This window comes from Synchytrium microbalum (assembly GCF_006535985.1).
Source record: "Synchytrium microbalum strain JEL517 chromosome Unknown SmJEL517_scf0074, whole genome shotgun sequence".
NCBI lineage: Eukaryota > Fungi > Chytridiomycota > Chytridiomycetes > Synchytriales > Synchytriaceae > Synchytrium > Synchytrium microbalum.
Genome location: NW_022158423.1, coordinates 39,348 through 61,675, shown reverse-complemented (window position 1 = coordinate 61,675; position 22,328 = coordinate 39,348). Strand labels below are relative to the sequence as shown.

Genomic DNA, 22,328 nt, shown 5'->3' with positions numbered 1-22,328 from the left:
CTGTCTGAGCGAGAAGATGATGATATAGAGATGAGTTCTATGTTGAAGGAGGTAATGGAGTGCTTTTGGTCTCGTCAAAACGTGGCCTGGGACTGTCACTTGATTGTTACTAATGTTATTTGCCTGTATTTTGTACTAGGTATCTGATCAACATGGCAAGATGTCCAAAGCCATCGGACAGACTCTCCCTGTAAATATCACTCCAACAACGACACTGCCAACACGTCCCATGACAAGCAAACCTATACAAAAGCCACCTATACAAAAACCACCTGTATCAACACCACCTGTATCAGAACCACCTGTACCAAAATCACCTATATCGAAACGAGCTCAGCCAACACGACGAAAATCAACAAACAAACGAGGTGTGGATACTGATGATGATGGTGATGATGGTGATTTCCAATCGCCGCCAAAGAAGCTTCCTAAACGAGCACCATCACGTAAAGCAGCGAAGAAGAGACAATTGCCAAGTAGTGATGACGACGACAAATCTGTCAAAGAAAAGAAAGGCAGCAAGAAGCGTCGAATAGTTCAACAAATCAAGATGTAGTGTGTTTAGTGGGTTCAAAAGTAGAGTAAAAATAGAAATCAAGTCAGCATAGACATTCGCGAATTTTTGAAGGCAAGGCGGCAAGGCATTGAGAGCTGCATCAAACCAAACCACGCTCACAAGATGAACTTTGCTAATGAGACGACTGCGACCTAATGAACTCTATGTAAATTACAACAAAGAACAGAAAAGAGCACTATAGTTACAACTTCATGAAATTTTCAGCACCTCAAGCAACAACTCTCCTTCTCCTCACTCTGCCTTATATAACGACACAGTCTTCTCTCTAATACTCATCACAAAGGACTTGATCTTCCATATCTTCCATCTCGTAATAGTGATCAGGAGACATGGCATGGCTGACAACATTTTTCTTCCCACCAACACCACCACCAGTTGTATCTTCCAAGCTCATATTCTTGAGATGGAGCAGCTGTTGTGATGATGATGATGAAGACAATACGGGACTATTTGTGCTAGCAGTGGTAGTAGCAATAATAGTGGACTTGTGAGCCAGAGGTGAGACTTGATGATAATGAGTGTATTCGCATTCCATGTCATAGGTAGAGGCAGGGCTGTCTGGCACTAGAAATAGAAGTTGTTGTGTTGAAAACAGTAAGACAAAAGCTGATACAAAAAACCCCCTCTCGTGCAATTGTTTTCATGATTCTCATACCCCTGTTCTCCTGACCACCACCACCACCACCAACATTGACAAGCAAGTCCTGAACCTTATCAGCAGGAGCTTTTCCTCGTCCTTTCTCCATATAAGCATGGTTTTGGAACAAGGTACGCGCAATATTGAGTGGTGTTTGGAATCCACCATCACCAGACATCATGTCAAGCGTAGTTCCTTCTTCAGGTACCAAATCATCATCACTGCTGTCATCCATAGTTGTTTCTTCACGAGCAAAGGTTTTGCGAGTCCGTAGTGGCGTCATGAGTCTAATGGGTGAACGCGAAAAAAGGCAATTACAATACCTGTCACAGAAACCCAACCTGAATCTGAAACATACCGTTTGCTGACAAGACCATTGGAAGTTCTAGTCTTTCGTAGCACTTGATCAGCAAACAACGGAGAACTCATACCACGTGATGATGTTGATGATGACGCTGATAATGAACGTTGTAATCCAGAAGACGTGGTAGTAGTAGTCAATGCCAGATGACGAGCCAAAAACACCAGTCGTTGTCGAGTAGCCTTCAAAGGATGACGCCACGTGGATCCAGTAGCAGTTTGTTGAGTGACTGCGATATTGGCAATACGATTGGCGATACCATGAGGAAGAGTGTTCTTCTTCCATGGTGCGAATGATGATTCGTTTGCGATTGCTGGTGCTTTTGAGAATGCCTGTCGGATGGGCATGATTAGATCAACGCGTAGATCAGTCGAATAATAGACTGGATCATTCCGTATCACCAAAAATGACACAATTGAAAAACCATGAGACGTGTCATTCATGATCATGATCATTCACGAGTCCTTCATCAAATCAATCAACAAGAACTCTCAAACAATACATACACTTAAAAGCACAGCATCTTCAGAAGGAGTAAAGATGGTCTCCCACTCAAGTGCATGGTGATCATTGGTAGCCTCTCGCAGGATAGCAGACAAGAATGGGAGCTTGGGACGATGAGGACTTGGTGTTTTGAGCATACTAGAATACAAAGAAATGATAATATCAAATTAGATCAAGTCATGAACGAATGTTGATGAAGCTTTGATGAGCGAAGTAAAGTGTTTGGATATACCTTTGTTAATAAATATCAGAGAAGAGGAGGTCTAGAGATTATAAAGCTCGAGTTTCTAATGGCTATGGATTGATGAGATTGTTCGTCTTGGAGTTCTTTGAAATAGTCTAGTTGTCGATAAGCTCACGAATATGATGAAACGAATTCAAACGATAGCGGACATGTGATCGCAGTCAACTTCAACAGATCTAGACCCGTTTGAGAGACATTATTTACGCGTCAAGTGCTCAAATGTCATGATATTTATCAGAAGATCGTTAAAGAGGGTTGCCTCTGCTCGCTAGTCTTTGGTAAATAAGTTTGAAGCTGAAGATCAGTTCAATCCAGTGGACGCTACTCTATAAGAATCGCGGTTTTGGTCACACACACACACACGCTTGAAAGCAGCTGGCTGTAAAGGACTGTCTTGGCACGGTAAGGTCACGGGGAGTGTGTATGCTGCCGTCGTTCCTTGCTTTTATGCTTTCACAACTAAAGAATCAACCTCACAATGCTTCTGCATATACGATTTGTCATGCCATGTGTTAGTGGGAGTGTATGTATATTGTGCAATGTGTGAATGCGAAATTGTGGACATCCATGACAAAAAATGTGTCCCTAGTTGATCTTGTCTAGTGGTCGATTGAACCCACCACGACGATTCATATACTGTCTATACGTTCTCTCTTTTTTCACATTGGCTGCTCCAACATCGTTCTGTACCTTCTTGCCCTATTTGAGTAATGAAAAGTGTGGGATTCAGCCCTTAAAAAAACCTCAAACATGAAGAATTACCTTGGTAGTATTAAACCCTCCAAATCCAAACATCTTTTGCATTGCTTCTTCATCTATGTCTTCCACATTGATTTCCGGTTGTGGTTCTTCCTCTTCTTGTTTTATTGGTTCTTCAGATTTCACTCGATACGAGTCTGGATCGTACTTGTCGCGTCTGCGATCTCGATCTAACAATAAAGGAATTGATTCAGTTTGGCAAAGAGAAACGTATTTAGCACAAAGATCAATCGGTTGGACAACAATACCTGGCGATTTTGATCTATCATCTCTTGAATACCCTCTATCATCTCTCCCATACCGTGACCTACTATCAACATCACGATCACCTCCTCCTCCTCTTCTATCATCATATCCACCGCCTCTAGACCGTCTCGAATCATCTTGCCAGTTTGCTCCTCCTCTTCGTGAATCGTCACGCCTTGAATCGTCGCGTCTGTCGTAGTCTCGTGGTCTATCATCTAAGGAAGGAATAAATGGTGAGCTGAAATGAATAGTAAGGTTGCTACGGAAACCGCAAAAAGACCACACAAAACATTAGCGTGTACCTCTTCTGTCTCGTCTATCGTAATCCTTCCTATCAGTGCCGGTATCACCTCTTCTGGCATCACGATCTCGTGAGGAAGCACGATCACGGCGATCATCTACGTCGTCGTATCTTCTTCGTGGAGGGTAGTCTAGATATATGGTGAATGTTGGCAAATGTTGCCAAGGGGCTAATAGAAATCATACAAAGCCACATCGCATACCTCTGTCTTTCCTGTCATCTCTGGTGCTGCGATAATCCGGTTCTCTGTCTCCCATTATTAGAATGCTGAAGCTCTCGTCCTTGTTGAATGTTTTTCAAAAGTCGCGACACGTTTGAAGACTAGCAGTGACTTGCATACTTCAATAGATGTTTCTAGGCTTTCACGTGTAAACAAAGTGGAATCACGTAGAGATGGCGATATGGAACTTGCTCGTGTATGAGCTTGGTTGGTATCAAATGTTCTTCCTAAAAATCACGTCGAATATCGCGTTCATACGTGTAGTTCACGGCAAGAAAGCGCATTATCAGTATTGAGAACTCATATACACTCTTGATTTAGCCTCCTGCATAGTGTGGATGTCCTCAGTCGAATTCTCTCCTTTCGTTAAAATTGATAATCTCGACACATACAATAATAGGAAGGATGGCTCTCCTACGACGAGTGCCTGCCAAGTCACTGACGTATACCACATTAATTAGCAGGCACTCTACTGCCTCACTAGCTGCCAAGGATAAGCTCAACTTGAAATACACACTCTCGTACAACCAATACTCGATAGCCATCACTAGGCAATCAAAAAGGTAGAATTTGATCTTATCATTGAATGTGGAATCACTTATATCTTGAAATCGTTGTCTCCTTTTTTGTTGTTGATGCAACACATTCCAACATTTCGTGTCCTCAAAACTTTACATCTCATCTTAGGACGCCATTGACTGGCATCAACTACAAGCACCAATGGACTACCGTCAGGCATATGGGTAATCAACCACTACATTCTTATCTTTGGACGTGACGCTGACCGTGCTGTGGGATTTACCTTCCTCACGGAATTCAACACAGCTTCTATCGTTACTTTTTGGCTTGATACACATGTCCTGATTTGCATAATTCTTTTCACCCATATAGCGGACAAGGTCATCAAAGTCCCCAACATGGCTGAATCCATATCTGAAGGAACTCTATCGAAATGGTTGAAGGGTGCGTTACTGAACAGACCGTTAGCCGCTTGGTTGTACGCGTCATTACATCCATGTTGACGAATCTTCTCCTCAAATAGGTGTTGGAGAGCATGTACAACGTGATGAGCAAATCGCCTCCATTGAAACTGACAAGGTATTCCAATAGTATATTGACCCTTTTTTCGCTTGCAGATTCCCTTTGCTAAGCGCCCTTCGTCTCCCACCCGGTCCGTGCACAGATTGACGTCGCCGTAAACGCAAGCGACTCAGGCACAATCGTCGAAGTATACGCCAAAGAAGGAGACACTGTGAACGTCGGTGCCGATTTCTACAAGATATCATTGGGCGATGCACCTGCTGAAGGAGGATCTCCATCAAAACCTGAACCTGCTCCCGAAAAGGCTGCTGCTCCTGAGAAACCTGCTGAAAAGCCTGCTGAAAAGTCTACACCACCGCCACCGAAAGCTGAAAAGCCTGCTGAGAAGCCAGCTGAAAAGCCTGCTCCAAAACCATCACCAGCTCCACCTGCTCCCGCAACTGGTGAGTGAGATAGAATTGAAGACGCTTTGTATTGATATTCGTATAGGTTTTTTTTTTGTTTTGACGACAAACTCTTATGATGAAAAATAGCCAAAGTCACACCTGGTCCTGCAGCTCCCAAAGAAAAGGCACCAACACATGAAGTCCCTGCCTCTCCTTCAGGGTCAAGGACAGAACGACGTGTGAGTTAGCAAAACACGATTGTTGTGGAGGAGTGATCTCGTTTTGCCTCGCTTACTTATATCTTTTACTTAATTCCTTGCGATATCAACGTTTAGGTCAAGATGAACCGTATGCGATTACGTATTGCTGAACGCCTAAAGGAGTCTCAAAATACTGCTGCTTCATTGACTACTTTCAATGAAGTTGATATGAGGTATGCCTAGTCTGAAAGACAGAACCAGACATTCTTGCCTGTTTCGATTATTATTTTGCTTTTGTGATCGTAAACAAAATGTCCACAGAACTCATTAACTCATAACGTTAATGATTCCTCGCTCAAAAATAGCAATTTGATGGACATGAGGAAAAAGTACAAGGACGACATTCTCGAAAAATTCGGCATCAAATTAGGATTCATGTCTGCATTCATCAAGGCCTCAGTACATGCATTAAATGCCGTACCAGCCGTAAATGCTCGTATTGATGGTGCTGATGTCGTGTATCATGATTACATGGACGTGTCTGTTGCTGTATCCACACCAAAGGGGCTGGTGACTCCTGTATTGCGTAATGTGGAGAGCAAGAGTTTCATTCAAATTGAGAAGGAGTTGTCTGATCTGAGCAAGAAGGTAAATGATTACTATGATTCGAAACTTCTGCACGGTTTTTTCCTCCCATTTAGTTGTATTTGATGACAGACAAGTTTGATACTGACTTCTCGTTTTAATCCACTAGGCACGAGATGGTGCCATCACCATTGAAGATATGGCTGGTGGAACATTCACCATTTCCAATGGTGGTGTATTTGGATCTTTGATGGGTACTCCCATTATCAACCAACCCCAAGCTGCTATCTTGGGCATGCATGCCACCAAGGAACGAGCTGTTGTAGTGAATGGACAGGTAAGTGCAGCTTCTGGTTGAGAAGTGATTCACTCTGTAGAATTTATTCGTCACATTTGGGGTTTCTTTGTATTCCTTCTTTTGTTTGCATTCCCACTTTCTTACACTTGTCTTAATCAAGGTGGTGGTTCGACCAATGATGTATTTGGCTCTAACGTACGACCATCGATTGGTGGATGGTCGTGAAGCAGTCACGTGTCTTGTGAAGATCAAAGAAGCCATTGAAGATCCACGAAGGCTTTTGTTGGACATTTGATGAGTGGCTTTGTTTGGGTATTTTGATGAGTGACTATTAAAAATAGAGGTTTATGAACACGCACAAAAAAGGAGTTTGGAAGCCTCTTTCGTGACCAGAGGTCAAAGTTTTCCGTTTTGTTTTGTTGACTACTGTTTTGTTCCGTTCTGTGATAGGCCAGGAAGACTAGGCTGCAGTTGAGCTCGAGTCCAATCCTTAAGAGTCTGTTTCGATGCCGGACTCTTAACCTTCAGGACCAGCCACAGTGACAGGATGATTGACAAAGGGGGGTTTCATTCCACGACGTTTTGAGGACCTCTTTTCTGTTTCTTTGTCATTTCATATCTTCCCAACCGAAACCCAATCCGTTGCATATTACGAGATTGTGACAGACGCGACGATTCCAGAAGGAGGATGGAGAAGCTCTGGCAAGATGACGCTCGGACGTCACGACCCGGCTGATTTGGTGTTTTGGGATATCGTATGCATGTCAGAGGAGTGACAAATCAGCAACCATGCTTCCTGAGTTTTTGAAAGTGTTTTTTTTTGCTTCCAAGATTACGTCCTCCTATTGAGCACCAACATGACCTTGTTGCCGTTTTTCAAGCAACCAAGAACATGGCTAACCGTTTCAAGCTTTAATGAACTTATGCAGAATGTTTGGTGTGTAGTGTATCGTTTTACAGTAGTCTCGTTTAACTAGTGGCATACACGCAGTTGAACTCATCAATTTCCATATTTACACGCGTATATGTGATGATCTGTAGCTTGGGCTTGATGCGGCAAAGTATATTGTCACGTCATTTTCGCATGAACCACTTTTATTGGTGCATCTCAACTATTCTCATTTTAGCATTTTTTCCTGTCTTCTCGTTCCAAATCGCAGACGTGGCAAGTACGATAGCCCTTACAATCTGTAACTGGATTATAACAGATGTGTTTGGGCGAGACATGGAAGGAGTCCCACCTTCCAACCGCCAAGATCAAAGATTCAAACCCAGAGGTGCGTAATTGCTATTGTAGTACGTCATTTAAACTTGGCTAAATGGTCTCCGAAAGGAGTTACCGCAACCAAAACGCGAGAATCCGCTCATCAATAGTACCCGTTTTTTGAAGAGAAATCTCACTCCCACTATTGGCTTTCTTGACGAGAAATCTCACTCCCACCAGTGGCGATTCGACACATGCATAACAGAATCACGCTGATGCTTCTTGTCAAGTTCGAGTTTTTTGTGACTAGACCTTGAGTCCTGGATGCTGCCAGGTTGGCAGCCGCATACGCAAAAAAGACGACATGTAATTATTGGCATGATCTCAATTGCGTCACAATCAGATCGTACATGGCACCTTATCTGGATCAACACCAATAGCGCCATTATGCGATATATGAGCTAATGGTAAAGCCAATCCTCCAGGTGCACTGGCAGTAGCAAGCGATGCAAGGCGAACGGGTCCTCACACTTTCCAACGTGAATCACTTGATATCCTTCAACACACAGCGCATGTAGGTAGTGTCTGGTCGTTTGCTAATCATAAGATTTCTCAAAAGTCTAACGTTTGATGGATTTCAGCATGATTTACTGGGAAGGTGCAAAAAAATGAGATCAGGTGAAGTGTATAATCTGATCAGTGAGGAAACTCATCTCAACCAACCAGCTGTAGCATTCTTTAATCCACTTACAAGCACACAGCTCATTATGACCTCCTCATAAAAAACACAACTGTATGATTGCCACTTGCGTTTCCCCAAAACACTTAGTCACCAATTGTGTGTGAGGTAAAAGAAAACCTTGTTGGTTCAACTTAAATAATATATATGATGAATGATGTTAAAAAAAACAAAGAATATGTGTGTAAACAGATCTATAAGAACCAGCTTTTGTTGTTCTAAGCCACATAGCCCGGTTTAGAATGATAATGAAGTTCCTGATATGGCGCTCGTCCCACAAGATCAACTTTTGGAACATGCCATATTGATTGACTAAACAAACAAAACTTCAGAAATCAATAAGACTGATACAAACGTCAAACATTACCTCTGCAGCCTCTTCGTAACACTATCCAGCCTAACTCCCAAATACCTCTCCATAAACCTTCCCACATCCGTATTCTCAATGTTCCCTTTCAAATCACTCGCTCTATGCCCATACGCATACAGATTCACATCAACAGCCGAATGTCCATGCGTACTCCATCCAAGCATGGCACGAGTCGATATCATGGGTCCCATAAAGTAATCGTATTCGATTGCGAGATGTGGTGTAGTCAGATATGCTATTTCGTCCGGCGTCGGATCTGTTATGCCTAGCCATTCAGAGAGGATGTCTCGTATCAGAGATTCTGTGGGGCCTGAAGGGAAGGTGGATGCGAGGTACTGGCCTAGTACTTCGGTGCTGTTTTTGGCTTTTGTTAGAGCTTCAGGTATCCTATGTTAAATGATTTTGCCGTTGGTTACTTTAGTTGCACAAAAATCAATCATTTACAAGGATACTAGGGTTACCATTTGTATTCTGGATATGCCGATGTCAGTTGTTTGGCAACACTTAAACCACCTGAAAATAGAAGTTAACCATTTGGTGAGTGTCTCTTGTTGCGATCAGGGCCCATTAGGTCACTTGACTTGAATTGATCCAAAAAAAATAATTGCAGAGAGACATTACCAGTTTCGTGATCAGATGTAGAAATCATAATCGTGTTCGGCGTCTTGTCCACAAAAGCTTTGACGACTTCTACTGCATCATTATATGCTAATATTTCGAGTACGTGAGCAGCGGCATCGTTTGAGTGACCGGCCATATCTATTCGTGATCCTTCAATCATCAAGAAGAATCCCTTTTCATCTGCGGATGATAGTGAGGCAGTCAAGAGTATTTCTAGTGCTTTTGATGACACTACAAGGACAGAAAAAATATGAACATATTGGTTGAATTGAGACGATGATACCAAAATCTCACTTTCTGCTAACGACGGCTGTGAATTTGTAGCTTTTCGATCGATTTCATAGCTCATATGATCCGGTGTGAAGAGTCCTAGAATCGGTAGCCTAATTGAGTACATAAAGTGTGAGACATGAGGTGGAGAAAAAACAAACAACAAGGCTTAAAGCATTGAGCTTACGGTGACTTGAGATTCAGTGCATCAAATCCATGTTTATCCAGAATCATATTCCAGCCACGTGAAGCAGCCATATTCAATATAGCTAGTGCATCGAATCTGCAGCTGGATGATGACGTGTTTGGCAAGAAATGACAAAGGCCACCCCCAAATGCCAAATCAACTGTTCGACCCAATGAGTAATTGCTATTTGGTCAATGTGAAAAGTTCAGATGAATGTTTTTGGACAAGGAAGCTCCACCGCCAAAAACCAGCATGAAAACTTCCAGCATACCCAATGAGTTGTAGTGCAATATCATTCTCCATATCCCGACTCGACACATGCGTACAGAATGAAGCAGGAGTAGCATGCGTAATCCTTGAAGTAGCAACCAGACCAGTCCTATATCCAGCAATCTTGGCAGCCTCCAATACAGTGCCACATGGCTTTTCATCTGGATCAACCCCTATTGCTCCGTTATATGTTTTGAGAGCACAACTATAGGCGGTTGCACCAGCCGCACTGTCAGTGACGAGCGAAGAAGATGAGCGTGTCCTCACACTCCCAACTTGGATTGTATCAAGTGGCAGCTGATGGCCTGCAGCTAGATTGTGGATTGCAGTGTAATAGTTTCTGGCCATTGTTTGTGAAGCAGGGCCGAATCCGTCCGAGATCATTAGGATTACGTTTCGGCGTTGTGATGCTGTGCAAAGAAGTGTTAGGTTGACGTGGTGATGAGCGATTAAGTGTGATACTTGCATTCAGCGAGCACTTTCTTTGAGTAGACCACAGCTGAGGTGATTATAGCGACGACGGATATACCCAGTACGATGAAGAAGACGGTGACTCGATTGATTTCCTAAGAGAATGAAATTGGGTTATTAGTCTGAAACAAAATGTGTGCGTTTCGATCTCAACCCCAAGCTCACAACTGGGCCGGGACAACGAGCAATAGAATGCAAATATTCGATTTTAACAGGAATATGAAATGAACGTGCCTGTTTCCGTTTGATCGTCCACCATGCATCTTGATGATTCTCGTTATTTTCAAGGAGGTCATCGTTGACCGAGACGATTTGGTCGTCACTGGCCGAGTGAGATACTAATGGCTGTGACGCTTCAGCCATTATTATTAGATATGGGAGCTCTCGCCTTTAGCTTTACGGAGTCCCGCTCTAAAACGTCAGTCCAGATAAGCGAGTGAGTGTGTGAAGTTTGGAAGTTGACGAGATGGTAGCTACGCGTTCACGAATAAATAAACAATCAATATTAATTCAAGGGCACGTGAATTCAACGTGATTGCTACTTCCAAGTTCCTCTTCTTGTCACTTGCATTCTTCTGCTCGCGATTCCAACATTATCTTGAGGCAGAAAAGTGAGGGATTGAGGCCATATACATCCACAGCCATGGTAAGCATCTCCATTGTATCTCATCTTATTCGTATATCTAAGACAAGGAGGATGATTTCAATGTTTACAAGTGTGAATCTCTCTGAACAAACACATGAATAAGAGAACAAACAATAATGAATACTGACTTGATGAAGACTTATACTTGGCACTCATTACATGGCATTCATCGCATCCATCTTGAACTAACCATACAATCGCAACATCTTAGACGGCCACATCAAATGCAGCCAAAAAGACGGTGGGTGCTACTACTGGACATCTGTTGGGTTGGATGATCATATGGCAATTTAATATTCTAAACTGTATTCGCCCCATCCAGGTCATACCGAGAGATGAATGGGACAAGAAACTGGATCAAGTCAAGATCAACAAAAAGTAATCAACAAAGAAAAGATAGGAAGCCCTCCATGCATCGAGCAAACACTCTAACCCTCTACGTCTCTAACCCCTTGCAGTGATTTGAATCGACTTGTAATGAACTACCTAGTCATTGAAGGTTACAAGGACGCGGCCGAAAAGTTTGCAACCGAATCTGGTCTCCCTCCTACTGTCGACTTGGCCCATATCGAAGATAGGATGAATATTCGTAATGCAGTCCAGTCAGGGAATATCGAAGAAGCTATTGAGAGGGTTAATGATTTGGATCCTGAGGTGTGTTGTTGAGGACACATGGACGAATGACAATGCATACTTTTGTTGCCTATATGTTGTGTCTACAAGCCAAAAAAAATGATGCAGTAACTACGATGAATGCTTACAAAGTGCTCTGTAGATACTGGACACAAATCCTAAACTCTTCTTCCATCTGCAACAACAAAAACTCATTGAATTGATTCGAGGTGGTCGTATACTGGATGCTATAGAGTTTGCTCAGGATGAGTTGGCTCCTAGGGGCGAAGAAAATGTAAGATTTGTTGCGCTGCAAATGTATTCGAAAGTCGGGGAAGGAGCAAAAAACCAATGACGAAGCCGTCGTCAGCATGTCCTCGTCGACCTCGCACACCTGGCGTGTATCACATCTAACAATGCTCAAATCGCTATAGCCTGAATTCCTACAAGAACTAGAACGCACAATGGCGCTCCTAGCATTCGACGACCACATCAAATCACCCGTTGGAGACTTGTTGGATTACAGTCAACGGCAAAAGACGGCTTCAGAATTAAACTCGGCAATCTTGGCTGCACAATGTCAAGATAAGGATCCTAAATTACCTACCATGCTAAAGATGTTGGTGTGGGCTCAAGTGAGTTACAGCGTCCAGGACATTGTTTTTTGCCCGCACTTGTACTGACTGACTTTTGTTTTCAACTAGAATCAATTGGATGAAAAGTATACATATCCCAAAGTAAAGAATCTTGTTACTACTGAACTGGAAGATGTTACGCCGATAGAGGATTCAAAGACTAAATGAATGTCTCGAGTTCCTCTTTAAGAATCACCGCCCACCACTCCCATAACCTCCCAATGTTGCTATAATCCGCCCGTTGTATACGACGACAGAATACGGGAGGGTTGCTTTGTGTCTTTTTGTAATTTAGCATGTCAAAAAAATAGTTGTATTTATCGAATTTTACATACAGAATTGTGAATGTGCAAATGAGAATAAAGCTTTCTGTGTGTCCGTGTTATTGATTTAGTGTGTTTCATCACTCAGCAACCAGACAAGCTCCCAGAAGCTATTTGTCCCGCCTCATTCTGAATTCTGAGGAGGATTTGAGCAGCGTTTTGTAACTGTTTCTAGACGGGTTCTAAGAGTGGTTGCATCTCTTCAAACCAGTAGACTACAAACAGATATGAGCAACAAATTCCAAAGAAAACAATGAAAGCGAAGACCTACTCGATCTCAAACGGAGCGCGACAAAGTGTTTAACACGCCCTGCTCTCCCAGCATTATGGTTCTGTGGTGTTGAGAAAGGGTGTGTTAAATCTCAGTCTGGTTGTTCTGCTGTCTCTACATTGTATAGACCGTTTTGTGCATCAGCGGCCTGACATAAACTCACTTTGTCTGGATTTGATTTCTTCATTGTTTTTATCAGCATATCACGACTCGCCCCGCCTCATTCTCGTACTAAACCAGCACTCTGAGCAGCGTCATCAAACAAAACGCATGGAAAATCCCCGGCGAAAAAAGCCTGTTTAGCGCCATCTAAGACCCACATGTGGAGTCGATTCTGCGCGACACCTCACATAGTTGAGAACATATCTGACGAGTTTTTTTGAAAGTACAGCTGTTGAGGAGACTGATTTGTGGTCTTGATGCCAAGGTTTCACTGTTGTATCGTCATCGTGTCGTCGATATTGGTTTCAACGGGTTCAGGCTCATCGGGCTTTGACCTTGTTTTCAAATTGACTTTGTTCCACGGATGGTTGTTTGACACAAGCTGGCAAAGGCTGGATTGGATATCTTGATGCGAGAAAAGTAAGAGCGAGTTGAGGCACAAAACAACGCCAAGGACAGATTGCTAGAGAAGCAAACCATAAGACAACATACTGTCGACTTGCATAAAATGAAACAATATCAAGCTTCTCTTTGGTCAAATTTTAGAGTGAATGCCTTCAGCGAAACACATGTATGCGGCACCCGCCTATACATCAGAAATCCCATCACGACAAATCACATACATGCCACGTTGTCCACCATAACTAACATTTCGGCACTACCCACCAAACAACACCACTAGGTGCCGAGGGAGCCTGCGGCGTTGGTTCCATCAATTCGAGTTTCATTCGTGATGTCAAAATATTAGATCATGGAAATAGTCCACTGACAAGCAAACCGGCTTGTAGTGGTAGAAAGTGAAACAAAATCACCCCCAAACATGAACATTTTGACAATTGGAGTGACTACAATTTGGTGAAAATAGCAGCGTGGAGACGGTCTGTTTGGAATGTGACACGGTTCAGTTCTTTTGTGTCGACATAGGCTTTTCAGATAGGTTTGAACATTTCAACTTTACTCTCTCTCTGAGAAGAGGGCTGTCTTAGAAAGGTGTGAGCGGTAAAATAGCTCACAGAAAAACGAGAGCCTCTGACTCAAGCATGACGCTCACCATCACAGAATTCCACTTCCACACGACAAAGTCGTTCACCACCAGTGGCCTTGCCACCACAACACCTACTCTTCTCCTACTTGCGAATCAATCCAACTTGTCTTCCGTAAATTGCAACCTCATGAACCACCATTTTGACCATACGAGAAAATGAGCAATGAGGATGTGTATGTATGTGACTTGATATGTACAGCAAAATGGTTATCTTCGGCTACGAGTAGACAATCGTTCAGTAGCCGACTCGACTGCCTTTTTCTGATTTTGAGAAATCACTTCAGCAGCTTCTTCCAATTGTTTCTTCAGAGGCTCGAGTTGTGGTTGCATTTCGTCAAACTAAAGTAAGAATGTGAGCGAAAAAAAAAGGTATTGCGCAAAGAACGATGAAATTACTCGTTCTTTAGCAACTTCAAACGCATCACGACGAAGCGATTTGCCCGTTAATGTTTGAGATTCTTCGTGGACTATCCTTTGCCAGTACCGTGTTGTTCTCTCCCAGTATTTGTTTATGAGTTCTACGGTGTTGAGAAAACGAGAGGCAGTGTGAGTAGCCAATTGGCGGTGCAGTTAAGAACATTTTTTAGTCACCTCCAGGTTTAGGATCATTCTCTTCCTCTTCAGCCCTCCTTTGCAATTCTTCAGGCGTTAGTGGTTTGAGTGGCTCTATTATAACTGGTGGCGGTTCTACTATCTCCTCCTTTTCGTAAATGTCCTCGTGTATATCAACAGCTTGAGTGTCTTCATTCTCACTTTCAGACGATTTATCGCCCTCCTCGTCATCGTCTTCATCATCTGAACCATCACTACTACCATCGTCCTCCTCATCATCACCAACCCATGCACTCTGAGCAGTCTCATCAGAAATAACGCATTCCCAACCATCTAGTTTGTCGAGATTTATAGACCATAGGTCGTTTAGGGTGTATTCCTTGTCTCCTGATTCACATATCCCTCCATACCTGTCAGATTGGGTTTGAGTAATGTTTACCAAAAAGAAAACAAAAGAAAACACTGCAAAGCAAACGGATCACTCACATGTAAAGTCGATTCTGCGTAATAGTCAGCATGGTTGAGAATCTAGCTGAAGGTTTTGACGAGCGAATTGGTTCAGGTGATTGTGATGGTGTTGGGAGAGTCGTTGGTTCTTGTGGTGCGGGTGGTTCGAGTAAGGTGTCATCATCTTGTTCGTCTACTTCGTCGGGATTGGCTTCATCGTCATACAGTTCTGGTTTACGCTCTTCGATCTTCCTTTTGGATTTACTCTTTTTAGTAGATTGTTTGATGCCAGCTGGATACCTGTGCGAGTAGTGGAAAAGAGTGAGTGAGAAAAAAAAATGCTTTCAAAAACAAAATAAGTAAACACACATACCATCGATTCCCATCAATTGTATACACATACAAATCATCATGACAAACCGAATCAATCTTTTCTTCAGACTCTTCATCCGACACACCACCAAACATGAATGCCTTATTCTTGTAGCACACCATACTACACCCACTTCGTGGAGGCGTCGGCATAAATTGAGGACGTTTACGACGCTCCCAGCGTATCAGTTTGGGTTCGAGGTTCATTTTCAGTGTCCATGCGTCTGCGATAAAAGAATACTTCATTTGAATCAGTGCGGACGTCCGAGATTCCAACAACAAACCCTTACCATTATAGACATGCCCTTTCGCTTTTTCACCCTTAATGACAGTCTTGCAGTACCCACCAAACAAGATCACGTCGACAGCATTCGTAAATAATTGATGGCCCGAACGGGCAGATGGCTTAGGTTCCATTAATTCAAGTCTCGTCCATGTGTAGTTGGTAGTATCAAAGAGATGTAGGTCGTCGTAATATCGTGTTTCCTTGTACGTATCGAAAAAGCCACCAAAGAGAACAATGTAGTGTTTCCATAGCACCATCCTGTGGCCCGACCTTGCTGAGGGTGTGCCTTTGTAGAGAAGAGGTGTCAGATTGCACGCAAAACGCCCCAGTCAAATTACTCGATGAATCCGATACCTTTAACATCCAGCTTCTCCCACTGATTCGTCACAAGATCATACAACCAGAAATCCTTGTAATGGTAGAATGTAGATTGATTTGGCGACACGAATTCGCCACCAAACATGAATATTTTCCCTGTTGGAGTGACGACCATTTGGTGTGATGAGCGTGGAGATGGCGAGTTGGGCGACGTGATGCGTTTAAATTCCTTCTTGTCGATATTGTATTTATATATAGAGTTGAACATTTCAACCTTCTGGCCTTTTTTGAAACAGAAGTGTTAGGTGTGAAGCCCAAAAAAGCGCTCTGATACATTGCCTGTATCTCACCATCAAAGAACTCTCCCCCAAACATAACTAGTTCATTCATGACAAGTGGATTTGCAAGCATAATAGCGCCTCCTCTTCTAGATGGTGGATCAACCATCTTTTCTTCAGTGATCTGAAACTTGGATTCCTCTTCAGCTTTGAAAGCTCTCAAGATGGCATCTATATCTTCTTCATCATCATCTAGCACGGATTTCTTTTGTTTCCTTGCAGCTTTGGCGACATCTGCGTCCTTTGATTTTGCAGCTGGTTTCTTCTCGCCCGTTGATTTAGCTGCCTTTTTGCGTTTGTCACGTTTGCCCATTTTGGTATAGAGCTATATCTAGAGAGATCCAATGTTTTTTAGAACAGTTGCGGTTTGTATCGGTTGGGCAGTTTTAATCGGTATGATTCCCAAACGCTTTTTTTTTTATGGTCAAAAAGCCTTCCCAATATCGGTCGCCATGACGATCAATCAGCAGACATCAGTACGTACCTGACTGAATATAATCGTGGGTCTTTACAGCATCGCGCTAGCTTATACGAAACAAACACCAACACTAACTTCAGGACCTCGGCGGTTTTGAAGAGTATTTGGACTCACAAGTACACAATGGCAGGACCTACTAGCGGTCAGCTCCTGTACACATTTCCAGCCATTGGACGCGTTTTTGTGCTCTCAAACACGTGGTTTCGTTCACTTTCGCACATGGACTTTTCTACAAAGTCGGCTAGTGCGCATAGCACAACTCTGTGGACAGATCAAGCTACTTTACATTAACTTTGATGTGAATATACACCAGATAATCATCTTACTTGAGCATGGAGTGTGGCTTACGATATCGCATTTGTAAGTTTGCGAATGTTTACAGTCAAGAAGGAAGCTTGTCCTAGTATGCTTCTACCACTGAAAGTGCTACTGTGACGCGTATAGAATATTCGAAAAGATATTTCGCTGCAGGCAGATCATGATGTCCGATTTTACTAATTCTTCTTGATTCAAATTTTCTCCACCAACGATTCACCGTCTCGACGCACTCCAACATCATTGACGCCTTGAAGAGAGAAAGGAGAGCACAGAGAATAATCGAGAGACTGAAAATCATTGCATTACATATATAACATGAGCTCCAGCAATAACACAGCAGGTGCCTCTTCCGGAAATCCAACCAACACTTCCCCAAATTCAAACAAGGCTGCTCCGGCCAAGACTGCGGGCAAGGCTACTGGTGGAAGTCCTACTGTTCGAAGGCAAGCCTCTCTGTACTTGAACTATTTGCGTGCTGTCCAACCATGCTGTTGTCATCTAGACTGACAATCAAAACATATTTTGTAGAATTCAAAAGGAATTGGCTGAAATCAGGTATAAATAACATCTCTTTCTGTCTATGAGCAACATCCGGCTCTTGTTCCCTAAGGAGGATCATGTGTCTGTCACAAGCACAGACGTGTGATTTTGATGTCTGGTTTGCATCTTTCGCATCGATGCTCTACGATATCACTAACTGACCTCGTACTTACTACATCCTAGTTTGGACCCTCCTTCCAACTGTTCTGCAGGCCCCAAAGGTGACAACCTCTACGAATGGGTTTCCACCATCCAAGGACCCGCTGATTCACCCTACGCTGGTGGTCTCTTCTTCCTTGTAAGTTGCATTGTCGTGTTAATGGTGGCTTTATAATAATCTACAATTTCATTGATTGGCCAAATTCTTCACGCAGGATATTCACTTCCCAACCGACTACCCATTCAAGCCACCCAAAGTGTCATTCAGAACAAGGATTTATCATTGCAACATCAATTCAAATGGTGCTATCTGCTTGGTATGTGTTGTGTTTGAGACTTTGAGATTATCTTGAGGGCACTGGTTGTGATGTTTTGCACGTGTCAAAGCTTTTTGCTGACGCACCAACATCAACCTGTAGGATATCTTGAAAGATCAATGGTCCCCTGCTCTTACAACCAGTAAAGTTCTGCTATCCATCTGCTCTCTCGTACGTTTCAACCGTTTTGGGGTTTTTGTATGAATCTTTCACTGACAAATGTTTCTTCAACAAAGCTCACTGATGCAAATCCTCGTATGTTTTGAATGGATTAGTTGCATCACAAGCGGTTCGGTTCTAATTTTGTGTTTGACATTCTCGTTAGATGACCCATTGGTTGGAAGTATCGCTCAACAGTACTTGAATGAGCGAGAAGAACATGATAAAATTGCAAAGGAGTGGACAAAGAGGTATGTGGGAAAAGAATATGGTTTTTGGACTAGTGACAAATATTGGCTTGTAAAGCAAAGTGTTTGTTCTTTCGTGTCTGTAAACGATTTTAACATTGTTTACCATCATTTTTTTTGCAGGTATGCATCATGAGTTTGGAATGTCAAGTGTGTTCAACAGCAGAAAATGTATCAAAAGCCCATATGACTCATTGTATCAAAACCGAGAAGAAATATCCTTTATATTATAATGTTATCATCAAAAGTAGGCACTGTGAATACAAAATTGCATTATTAGATAGTATCAAGTCAGTCGGCGATTATTTCACCCCCAATCACTCCAAAACTTTTGGATTGACTTTATTGAATTGCGACGCAAAAGGGCAGCAAAGATGATACAAACCCCAATAGAGGCAAAGGAGGAAGTCAAACGTGTAATCCGTCCACGGGATGCCTTTTTGCCAAATATCAATCGCTCACCGTCACCAGACATGACTTCTAAAAACAATAACAATGTTAGTCAGAATCCAGATACTGTCTCGTCCTTTTTGGGGCAGTTGGAGAGGATTAGGAATATGTTGAAGACTAGAGAGAATGAGATTGCGAGGCTGAGACAGGAGAATGCTATGCTTAAACAGGTATGACGGATGCATATTGTCCATTTGTTTGGCATGATTTTCTAACTATTGATTTTGCTGTTAGGTTGAGAGAAGACAACGTAAAGATATCGAGCATTTAGAATCTCAGACTGAAGATGCACCTAGAATTATCAATGGGTTGAGGAATGAGGTTACAGGATTAAAGGCATGTTGTTCATGCAGAAAAAAGTCCATTATAATCCACCACATTGCAATTCTGACATTCCCTATTTCGAAACTAGATCAAACTGAAAGCATACTTCGTCCAACACACAGCAGACGCCCGCCAGCTTCGTCTAAACTCCGAAGACCTATCTCGCCTCAAAAGCGAAAAGGCCAAACTCGACACCCTCATCGCAGCAGAAGACCTCTCAACTCGTGACGATTTAGAAAAGAAGCTGGAAGACGTTATTGCAAAGCTCGGTGAACGGGATGTGGAATTGGCGGATTCGAAAAAGAAGGCAGACTTACTGGATAAGAACCTTAATGCCGAGAATCGGTTGTTGAGAGCTCGTGTGCATACGCTGGAGACTGATGGTGCGATGATGAAGGATTTGCTGGAGAGGACTGAAGAGGATGGCAAGGTAACAGTTGCAATAGATTTGTTGCACAAGGTCTTTTTTTTTTGAATTTATTTATGATTTACTATGCAAGACCCGCTGACCATGGTTTATTTGATAGGAAAAAGACAAGGAAATCGCCAACTTGAGTATATACCGATACAACATGGTTCACAAGAAACCTGAAGGTCCATGCAAAGTTTGTGCTAAACGGGAGAGGCAGGAGGTGGAGGCTAAACGACGTCAAGGCATTCTCGGTAAAACCGATATCTTTTTCCTCGCTCCTGGCCGTTTACTCACAGTTGTTTCACATACCAGAAACTCTACCAGTCTTATCGACACCAACCACAACAGTAACAAGTGCTACGTCCGTCAAAGTCAGCGCTACAATTACATCATCAATACCAGTTGGCGAAGCGTCTCTCCGTGTAGTGTACTCGCAGACGCCTATAACGAGTATAACGAGTGCTACACCTACTGTGGTTTTACAAGCAGACCAAACAGAGTGGACTGCGGAAGTCACCGAATTGGAATTTGGAAGATCGTACTATTTCGGAGTGTTTGCTAGTCGTGATGGTGTGAATGGTCCTATCCATGCTTCGGAACTCGTTTATGTTGGTATGTAGTTTGAGTTGAAGCATACCAAAAAAACCTTTATGAATACGGATGAATTGACAATGAATCGTTGATTAGACGCCATACCATCAACACCACAACCCCCCTCAATCATCCCAAGACACACAACACCTCCAACCATGCTCATTAGAATTCTAACAAACACGGAATACGTTGGCACACCGATTGCCAAATACCAAGTATACAAGTCGACGCAGCCGACATTACAAGACGCCATCTTGTTGACTGAATTGAATGTCGATGATCTTGTTGAATCCGAAGCTGGTGCAGCCAAAGTTGAAGAATTCGATTACGTGGATTGTCCGTTGGCTATACCGTTTTATTTCGGTGTTGTGGCTTTTAATGCGTGTGGTGCCAGTTGTATGAGTGAAGCTAGTCATGTTGCTGTACTTGGTAAGCATTCTGATACTATGCTGCTTTTTTTTCTCAGTGGACATTTACGTTTTTTTCATAGATCTCCCACCAGCAATCCCAACACAGCCAATCCCAAAGAAATCATCCCCAACATCCATCAACCTGCACATGTGCACACCACCAACCGGAGGCTCGCTAGCAAACACATTCAGAATCGTTTGTGAAGCGCTCACAGCATCCGACCAAGTCGACGAATCATCCATCCGAGATTTGCAAATCACAAACATCACAACCCCATCTGCATGCCACACCGAAATCCAAAATCTAGACCCGTCCACAAACTACCGATTCCAAGTATATGCTAAAAACTCAATTGGTTGGTCCCCGGCATCGGCATACAGCAATGTCATCAAATTAGAATCAATGATTCCACCAATCCCAACACCAAATGCTCGTGTCTTGTCACCGACAACGGCAATTGTTGAATTCAAGACGCCTGATTCTGTGCCATCTAATGTGGTGGTTGATGGGATACGGGTTTATTCGTCGAGTAGTGTGGATATGGACGATGCTAAATTGGAAGCTACTGTTGCGTTTGGGGAGAGCGAATGTAGATTAGAGTTTGCGCAACGTGGTGCAGTATTGTGGATTTCGGCTTGTCATGTTGGGGGTGAGGTTGAAGGGGAGAGGACTGTACCTGTGTTTTTACCGTTACCAGGTATGTTGTTGTGTGTTGTGAAATGAACTGTTGCAGTTACCATACTGGAATCATTGGTTCTTTTTTTTGACCATCATGCTAATCGCATTATCATTTCCGCATAGCCGCTCTACCAATCCCAGCATCACCACCATCAACACCCTCCCAGCTCGACGACACCACCTCTACACCACCCTCCGCACCAACAACCACAACATCAATCCTCTCCAAATCAAATTACCGCTCATCCTATCTCCACGGCTCACAATCAGCACTAGACGCTTCACCACGCGGATCACTGGAATCCATCTATCAAAAGAATGCTGCCAAATCCAACTCACACAACAAGACACGCAAGACAAGACTGGATATTCCACCACCAGCGAGATCAGAGACTACGGGAGGTTTGAATCGTGGTACTATGGGGACGAAATTGAGTAATGCGAATTTGAAGAGTAGTTCTTCTTTGCATGGGAGCTTGAGTTCTGCTACGAATGGGAAGAGGTGATCTTGTTGATATGACACGAAGGACTCCGACTTGCATTTTGTATATTTTTTGGTTGAAAAAAAAGTACAACAGTTGATTTGATATATTAATTGTGGACTTGTTTTGTGGGTGATTTTAGAGCGTTTCGAAGGGAAAGTGCGCGTTATAGCTGCGATCGATAGCTTCATAAAGCTCCTGACCTCACGTTTTCGTTTGAACTTTTGTGATACATCGCTTACTTCGTCAAAAGCTTTCTC

The 22,328-nt window shown here is 43.0% G+C and overlaps 6 protein-coding genes across 6 annotated transcripts; 4 read left to right on the top strand and 2 right to left on the bottom strand.

Moving 5' to 3' along the window:
- Window positions 1–4,254: 4,254 nt before the first annotated feature.
- On the top strand, window positions 4,255–6,654 carry KGD2 (dihydrolipoyllysine-residue succinyltransferase; the record flags this gene model as incomplete). The annotated part of the gene is made up of 10 exons (XM_031172007.1): window positions 4,255–4,412; window positions 4,537–4,592; window positions 4,741–4,812; window positions 4,892–4,947; window positions 5,033–5,333; window positions 5,424–5,515; window positions 5,612–5,709; window positions 5,842–6,124; window positions 6,231–6,398; window positions 6,520–6,654. The coding sequence occupies 10 exons, from the start codon at window positions 4,255–4,257 to the stop codon at window positions 6,652–6,654; spliced, it is 1,419 nt and encodes a 472-aa protein (XP_031022030.1).
- Window positions 6,655–8,520: 1,866 nt separating this feature from the next.
- On the bottom strand, window positions 8,521–10,854 carry PHO8B (alkaline phosphatase; the record flags this gene model as incomplete). Its single annotated transcript, XM_031172006.1, has 9 exons — window positions 8,521–8,614; window positions 8,670–9,059; window positions 9,134–9,185; window positions 9,294–9,524; window positions 9,588–9,676; window positions 9,751–9,933; window positions 10,022–10,430; window positions 10,550–10,586; window positions 10,657–10,854. 9 exons carry the CDS (start codon window positions 10,852–10,854, stop codon window positions 8,521–8,523), a joined length of 1,683 nt encoding a protein of 560 aa, XP_031022031.1.
- A 280-nt stretch (window positions 10,855–11,134) lies between these two features.
- On the top strand, window positions 11,135–12,552 carry SmJEL517_g06079 (uncharacterized protein; the record flags this gene model as incomplete). The annotated part of the gene is made up of 6 exons (XM_031172005.1): window positions 11,135–11,137; window positions 11,349–11,515; window positions 11,596–11,791; window positions 11,913–12,044; window positions 12,184–12,384; window positions 12,454–12,552. 6 exons carry the CDS (start codon window positions 11,135–11,137, stop codon window positions 12,550–12,552), a joined length of 798 nt encoding a protein of 265 aa, XP_031022019.1.
- Window positions 12,553–14,392: 1,840 nt separating this feature from the next.
- On the bottom strand, window positions 14,393–16,811 carry SmJEL517_g06078 (uncharacterized protein; the record flags this gene model as incomplete). The annotated part of the gene is made up of 8 exons (XM_031172004.1): window positions 14,393–14,524; window positions 14,582–14,703; window positions 14,777–15,147; window positions 15,224–15,484; window positions 15,558–15,780; window positions 15,847–16,128; window positions 16,197–16,442; window positions 16,511–16,811. 8 exons carry the CDS (start codon window positions 16,809–16,811, stop codon window positions 14,393–14,395), a joined length of 1,938 nt encoding a protein of 645 aa, XP_031022018.1.
- Window positions 16,812–17,609: 798 nt separating this feature from the next.
- SmJEL517_g06077 (uncharacterized protein) lies at window positions 17,610–18,853 on the top strand (the record flags this gene model as incomplete). The annotated part of the gene is made up of 8 exons (XM_031172003.1): window positions 17,610–17,749; window positions 17,823–17,849; window positions 18,018–18,132; window positions 18,209–18,310; window positions 18,413–18,481; window positions 18,547–18,565; window positions 18,636–18,720; window positions 18,841–18,853. 8 exons carry the CDS (start codon window positions 17,610–17,612, stop codon window positions 18,851–18,853), a joined length of 570 nt encoding a protein of 189 aa, XP_031022023.1.
- Window positions 18,854–19,091: 238 nt separating this feature from the next.
- SmJEL517_g06076 (uncharacterized protein) lies at window positions 19,092–22,092 on the top strand (the record flags this gene model as incomplete). Its single annotated transcript, XM_031172002.1, has 8 exons — window positions 19,092–19,337; window positions 19,402–19,488; window positions 19,580–19,921; window positions 20,019–20,154; window positions 20,216–20,515; window positions 20,591–20,926; window positions 20,988–21,605; window positions 21,710–22,092. The coding sequence occupies 8 exons, from the start codon at window positions 19,092–19,094 to the stop codon at window positions 22,090–22,092; spliced, it is 2,448 nt and encodes an 815-aa protein (XP_031022022.1).
- Between the last annotated feature and the right edge of the window lie 236 nt (window positions 22,093–22,328).